Source organism: Macadamia integrifolia, chromosome 5 (assembly GCF_013358625.1).
Source record: "Macadamia integrifolia cultivar HAES 741 chromosome 5, SCU_Mint_v3, whole genome shotgun sequence".
In the NCBI taxonomy this organism is placed as follows: domain Eukaryota; kingdom Viridiplantae; phylum Streptophyta; class Magnoliopsida; order Proteales; family Proteaceae; genus Macadamia; species Macadamia integrifolia.
In genome coordinates this window covers 39,214,137-39,221,505 of record NC_056561.1, presented here as the reverse complement: position 1 = coordinate 39,221,505, position 7,369 = coordinate 39,214,137, and the positions used below count along the sequence as shown (strand labels likewise).

Sequence of the window (7,369 nt, the reverse complement as noted above, 5' to 3'; positions counted from 1 at the left end):
AAGTTGTAGTCAATGAGCCGAGCGCAAGGTCCTGATATTCTACTACAGTAAAATGCTGAGGGAACAGGAGAATGATACAAGGTATCAACTGCAAAAAGGAGACCATAATAAACAAAAAAGGAACTATATACACTGTTGGATGATGCAAGGTCACCTAGTCTTGCAGAGAATATGCATATACGTGTGCGTGTGTGTGTGTGTATATATATATATATATAAATATATGGTATCATATACTAGGACAAAAGCATTGCAGTATTTCTATTCTAAACACACCAAAAAATCACACTACATCAAAACTGGGAGAAATGATGCGCCCACATATCCTGCATGAGTAGGATTACTTTGCATCAGAGAAAGTGCCCTCAATATCCTTCGCTGGTAAGTCTCAAGTGCAGCCTTCAAACCTATGCAAGGACAGGTAAAACCACATGACTGATCACATAAGTAGCGTGGAAACCTATTGCAAGAGAATCTAATGGCTAGCTTGGTAATAAGATCTACTCTTCCAATTCCTTGCAGATTGCCAGTATCAATGCTGAGACTATAAAACAGATGGCATTTTAAGAAACTCTGCTTCAGAGGTCTCTGGAACTCATTTTTTGCTTTTCATAACCACCACAGGGTATTCAGACCACCGTTTGAGACCAGTGCATAAGTTCAACTCGGCCATCACACAAGGGCTACATAATAGGTAGTTACTTACCTACCTACTTACCCACAGCCATGCAAGTCATGCCTAACTATTATCTGAACTAGCTGCAGAAGCAGGCGGCAGACACTTCACTTCTTTAGCACCCAGTCTTTCTTGTGCTACAACTGTGCTTTCTTCCACCTTCGGGTTCAGATTCCCAGGGTTCATTTTCTGAACCTCCTCTCTAGTGTAAATGCAGATCTTACAAGCCATGCTACAAAATTCCCTGAATTAAAAGAAAAAATATATATACTTCAGGCAAACAGATCCAAAGGGCAAACCAACATATGTGTACACTGGACTATTTGAGCTTGGAAGGACGATGGTAATTGGAGTTGTTTTAATACTCACTGCCAGGGATCATCTCCTACAAGCATCATATCACCCTCATTATCAGTATATACAATCAGCCAACTTTTTCTGGGAGCCATTAATTCGCCGTTGAACTCAAACATCTGATCCAGTTCAGCTATCAGCTCATCATAACTGTTATACTTATTCAAGTCTACAGACCTCCCAAGAGTAATACCCTGCTTGTGAACCTGAAATCAGATGATTCAACAAAATTAGTTACAGACAAAATTGCATGATAGACTTTGAATAATTAGTCATCTATAGAATTTGAATAATTAGTCATCTTGGCTTGCGTTCTGTCAACAGTCCATCAAGATAAACTCATCCACAAGGCCTTGCTATTGCCGAGTCATCAATTATAATCCTTGACTAGTGCAAAATATCAACCTAAATATCATCCCTCTACAAGACAACCTACGGGGGGCCATAGGCCGTGCAAGTAATATATACTAGACAAATAGTAGTTGAAAGAATTATTAAAAAAATTTAATATTAACTTTTCAAAAATATCTGTTTGAACAAAAATTCTATTTGAACAGAAGCATTATATACCTACACCATAGTTGAATATCAGGAAAATGCTAGCAAAATCAAATTAAAAATAATAATCAAATGTGAGAATATTAGAGAAAAACAACCTTGGTGCAAGTCCTCGTTGAACCTTGTCGTTTACTCTCTGCATCTCTAGAAAGCTGCTGACAAGCTTCAATAGGCTTTTCTTTCTCATTACCCACAAGAGCTGCATCGGCTGACTTTGAGCCCTTTGATCGCTCAGAATGTTGGTCGGATTCCAAAGCCTGTGGCTGATGCAACACAGGATGGACATGGTTTTCTGTTTCATACTTGCTTCTCGAATGCAGCAGCACTGGTTCTGATGGCACAGGATTACTAACGAGGGGTATACCAAAGAGCTTGCAGCTTCCAGATCCTTTGGATTTCGCAGTCTCATGCTGTTGCAATAATGCAGACTGTGGTCTTAGCCCCCTTGCATGATTATTATCCAAGTGAGAAGCAGGACGAAGAGGTATCACCCAGTTCCCTTGATGCTGCTCTGCTCGAAGATTCTGCAGCATTGGGTATCCACTCAATTCATTGCATCTACCATTCCCTGGTTTCTCATAAGGAAGATCACCACATTGTGTATTAATCTTGATACTAGACTCCAACATGTTCAGGGATGGACTAGATGGCATCATGGACCATGTGTCTGAAAATATGCTTAATTTGCCTTCCTGGTCTCGGAAATGCTTCTTCATTGCATTAGAATCATCTGAGTTTTGGTCAACAATTTGTTGATGGAAACTATGAGAGGTGTCATTAGGTGTTCGAAAACCTGACAGTAGATCTGTATAGGTTAAATCATGCCTCACCAGAGGCACCCAATTCTCTACTCCATATCTTCGCTGAGCAGAAACCATGTCAGTTTTCTCATTACCCTGGGAAGGTATCCATACAACTGGCTTTTGAGCAGTGTCTGATTCATTATTCTCAGAAAAGGCACCTCGCAAGGACGATATTTCTTGACCTTGCAAGACCCTTAAAAATCCATTTACTGGCGAAGGGTCTACTGTCACTCGAGATGAACCTGGGCAAATAAACAAATAAGTTAAGAGCATATTTGACACCAACAGAACACTATTAACCAGATCCTATTTGCCCTTTCCTCTTCATTTCCTTTATTTTTTTTACATATATTTCAGACAGGGAACATCTTATGTGCCATACCTTCCCTTGTGAGAACAGAGGAATCAGAAGAAGATGGCACCATGTTTGTACGTGGTCTTTTCGCCCGAGGTACAGGAGGGGGATTCAGTTGGGGAGGGGACAAAGCAGGTTCTATTTTCCAGGGAGAAACTCTATCTGGTCGAGGAATGGAAGAAGTCTCATCCCATCGGACCTAAGCAAACATGAATAGATGGCATTAAGCATACCAATGGATCAAAAGTATTCAAGCATCAAGGGAAATCACACGTGCACAAACACTCAATGAGACTACCTTGAGGCATCTCCATTTTGATCCAGCCCACCTGTTCGGATCAGCATCACCAACGCCTACTACGGTACCGGTAAACCTTCAACAGGAGCAAAAGTATTGATCAATAAACCACAATCTCATAGCCAAAAGATCCACTCTCAATAGGAGTAACTTCAGTGAGAAAGCCAAAGTGAAGGAATTATACCTCTGCTCCGGAGCTTCTTCACCTTCAAATCTCATTTTGAACCTCATCCCTACAGAATAGTTGTTCTTGACAGACTCCATGTATTGATCAAATGGAACAATAAACCCTGCAGGGCTTGACCTAGATTTTAAACAGGGATGCAATTAGAAAAATAACTAAGACCTATAAAAGATGCCTTTTTCAAAGAAGCAAATTTCAAGATATTTTAAATATAACCTATTTTGATTTCTGTTCATCCAAATAATTACATCTGTACATTATCAGTTCCCAACCAGATATTACTTCAATGAGAAATTGGTATCAGATATTCTGTTTTCCACAGAATTTTAACTGCTAGTTCAAAGTATGACATAAGGGCACTATATTATGAGCATCAATGACAAACCTAGGTTTGTAATACACCGTGAACATGGTTCCTGTTGAGACAGCATGCCATGCCGTTGCAAGGACTCCCAGGTGCATGCTGTGACTAGATATGACTGAAGAAGGAATGGTACTTTGTTGTCTCATAGCACGTCTAACTCCAACACGAAGTTCCCCATTTTCACCTCTGTAGAGCCAGAAATAGATACAACATGTCAACATCAGACACGAGCAATAATTTAATAAGCATCAAACAGACAACCATTGAGGAGACAGTAAACCTGAGAAAAATGAAAGCATCCCCAGCAACAAGCCTTTTGGAGCTTACAAAGACGCTCCAACCACTTTGAAGCAAATGCCTCCTGGGCTGACCTGGCATTTTCAAGATTTATGAATCAACTTAATAACACAACTCCATGATAATACTGTCTGAGGACTACTTCCATGAAATTGACATTTCTAGATTAAAAATGATTTCACGGACGACTGAAATGCATGACCAGAAGGAACACATGGATTCAAACTCTGGTTTTACACAAGAAAAAGTATCCAGTTGATTTTCCTCAAAACTTAGTGTCGCCTACATATTTGATTTAAATGCCTTCGTTGCAAGCAATAACGCCAGAACTCGACCAATTCCTGCCACTCCAGAGACATCTGTCTCAACACATAAAAGAGAGTGGAAACTCCAAGGAATTTCCACCAAGCACCATGCCCAAGGTGCTAACAGGAAAACAATGAGTAGCAACTACCCAAAACCCACAATCAAAGCAATGGGGTCAACCTCTGTATCATCCTTTCCCCACCTGCACCTCTCAGTGACCGAAAATTCTCCCAACTTGACAATAAGGAATCCCTCGGTAGCAGATGCAAGTATTCATCGAGGATACTTTTGAGAAAAATTAAGATCTCCTTTAATTAAAGTAGCAAAAGAGAACTAGTGCGGCTATTAGTCAAAAGGAAGAAAAGGGACGGTTGTTTACCACGAAATATATGGCGGAACCGCCACTCAACCCCATGCAAATCCTTGGCCACCAATTCCTGGGTTGGTGGTTGCCGGCCCATGTCCTGTCGAGGTTCAAAGATGAAATAACTCTCAGAACCACTTAAAACTGATGTAGATAAACGAACAACAGGCAATTGTAAGCGCGATAGAAGGAACCCTAACCAGCGGTGGGAGGCATTCATCTGCATGCCGTCTCAGAACCGAAAATCCACCATGAGTGCTAGTATCAGAGGCCGTCAAGGTCTTACAAAACGAGTGTACATGAGGACGGGGAGGAGGAGGAGGCAACGGCTCCTTCTCTACTGCGTTTTCATCTTGCTGATCATAAATACATCGAGATTGTTAGGGCCATATTCCTGAATTTTCTGACGTGAGAAGAAAAGAAAAAGAAAAAGATGGAAACCCTAATAGAAGGCATACATTCGCTTCAGGAAGCAAAGTTACTTGAGCGAACACTTCGTCAGTGTCAGGTTCCGCCTACAATGAAGAAATATTGACATCAATACGAAAACCCCAACTCATCGGCAGAGGATCATACGGTAACCCAAAAACCGAAGACCTTCTAATTGATGACGACGAAGGAATACCTTCAAATGGACGTTAATCACATGGCAGAGGATCTTAGGCGACAGGTTATAAATCGGCATCTGCTGGTCGGCGACTTGATTCGTTGATGCCTCAACCTGGATTTTAATTCAAATATACATAAATAATAAGCGAATAAAGAAGAACAAGGCAAGAGACAGAAGTAGCAAAGCCAAAGCAGAGCGTCCATATGCAAAAAAAATTGAATACTGGGGCTGCGGGGAAAAGAAGTGCGAACAAAAGCCAATGACTAACTGGGGCTGCGGGAAAAGACGAAGATTGCAACAGGATTGGAAGAATTGCAAAATGTTCAGGCGATCTTACTTCACACGCACCTGCTCGATATGGCCCTGAGGAAAGTAGAAAACTCTCTCCCCTTCGCGTGGCACCGTCACGAGCGGACCAGCACAAGCATGCCAAAGCTCTGTATAAAGCGCGTCTTCAAAATCTATAACAACATCGAAAATCACAAAAACAAAATTAATCAGAATCAGACCCCTCGAAATAGGCCGCAAACAAAAATTTAGTCGTCGCCATCAATAAGCAAAAACCCGCCGGAATCACCTCTTCCACCAACCGGAAAAGTTGTATACACTTTCGGGGCCTCCGACACGCTGTTATTTGCGATTCCGGCATTATTAGGCTCGCTGCAACCGGAAGACAAGCTCTCTCCACGGCCGTTACTGCAATTTCCTTTAATCGAAACCTCTGAAGAAGCCATTTCTTACAAACTTCAGCACAGATCTCTCATCTGCAGCTCCTCAGGCAAATATATCTAAATACTAAAACCCCTAGCTACTCGAAAAAACCAAAACTACTTCTAAAAGACCCTAATTCCACAAAACTCCACCGGAAGAAGAACATCTTCAGAAACTCTAGACTGGAAACGGAAAGCAATCTCTATCTCTGCGAGCGATTTCTCTCGATTTGACTATTTCTTCGATTTCTTTCTCCTCATCTGACTCCTGCTCTCTCTCGTTCTGTGTCTTTATCTCTCTCCTGCTGCTAATAGCAAATGCTCTCTCTCTCTCTCTCTCTCTCTCTCTCTCACTGATGAGTGTGAGGGGCACTGGGGACTGGGAGGTCCAGCTTGCCACAACTATCGTACAGTAATCGTCTCAACTGCAAGACCTTAACCAAGGGTCAAAATCAGCATTCAATCATTTAAACCACGGTCAAATTGTAACCGGTAATCCCGGTCACTCGAACATACCTGTCCGACCAATGACCGCCTTTGCCTTACCGTGTACGGTCTCCGAAAGTTGAACTACACAAGGGCGGCTCCGCTGTAGAAGACTAGAAGCAATGAATAATATCATTAAAAAATATCTAAATTCCAACGCCGTTATGACCACTTAACGGCCGTTCCCCTCTTTGTAAAGTCTATATCAGTTTGTGTTCTTTTGGGAAAATGGGTTTGTCGTGCCATATACAGGCAGGTTTGGAAGGTAACTGGGGAAGGACTGGAAGGGTCCGTGGGTTGGTTACTTTGTTTCAATCTTTGACACCCGTTGTTAAACCATGGTTACTTTTATTTTATATATTTTGGTGGATGCCTTTTGCTACAACCCGGCAGCGTCTTTTACGCTCTCTTGTGCTCTGCTTTGTAGTGGTTGCGTAAACACGTGTCGATGAAGCAGATAAGAAAACTGGAACCTCAATCCTATCCCTCTCCGCTCCTGCTCCTCCAATATTGGCTTTGTCCATTTTTTGTAGTCTCATTGCTCCTCCGAAAAAAAAAAAATTCCACCAAAAAGTCGCACATCTCCTCGTCGTCTCGTGTAGGGTTGTGAACTGATCAGGTCCGGTCGATTTTGATTGGACTTCGATAAATGATACTTATCCAAAACAATTGGTAAAGATATATATTTTCATAGTTAAAACTCCAAATATTCATATTTGTATCTGTTTAGCAGTATTTGTATTTGATTAGAAGTATCAATAATCAAATTCAAACAATTCGAAGCATAAATTATCAATTATTGGTCAATCATAGTATCCGGTTGATCCCAATTGAGCTGTGTTGGAGCAATGACTTGCATTAAGATTGCCTGATTATTAATTAATCGGTGCATGAATTTGACACGCTTTTACTAATTGGTTGAAGTGATCTTAAACTTCAATTGATCAGCTCAGGACGTGCCTATAGGGATGTGTTAACTTTTGACATTCTAATCTTGTTGATAT

At 41.3% G+C, this 7,369-nt stretch overlaps 1 protein-coding gene across 4 annotated transcripts; it reads right to left on the bottom strand.

Annotated features, from left to right (window-relative positions):
• Positions 1-3: 3 nt before the first annotated feature.
• LOC122079441 (auxin response factor 2A-like) lies at positions 4-6,242 on the bottom strand. Of its 4 annotated transcripts, none has more exons than XM_042645921.1 (15): positions 5,747-6,242; positions 5,518-5,630; positions 5,185-5,280; positions 5,018-5,074; positions 4,760-4,915; positions 4,575-4,659; positions 3,873-3,963; positions 3,614-3,778; positions 3,229-3,348; positions 3,045-3,120; positions 2,774-2,945; positions 1,687-2,633; positions 1,046-1,236; positions 707-920; positions 4-407 (listed from the first exon to the last, which is right to left on the bottom strand). In XM_042645921.1, exons 1-14 carry the CDS (start codon positions 5,901-5,903, stop codon positions 740-742), a joined length of 2,607 nt encoding a protein of 868 aa, XP_042501855.1. In that variant the 5' UTR covers positions 5,904-6,242; the 3' UTR covers positions 4-407; positions 707-739. The 4 variants fall into 4 exon arrangements, with proteins under 4 accessions (XP_042501855.1, XP_042501856.1, XP_042501857.1 ...); XM_042645922.1 differs by having other exon boundaries at positions 711-920; XM_042645923.1 differs by having other exon boundaries at positions 719-920.
• Between the last annotated feature and the right edge of the window lie 1,127 nt (positions 6,243-7,369).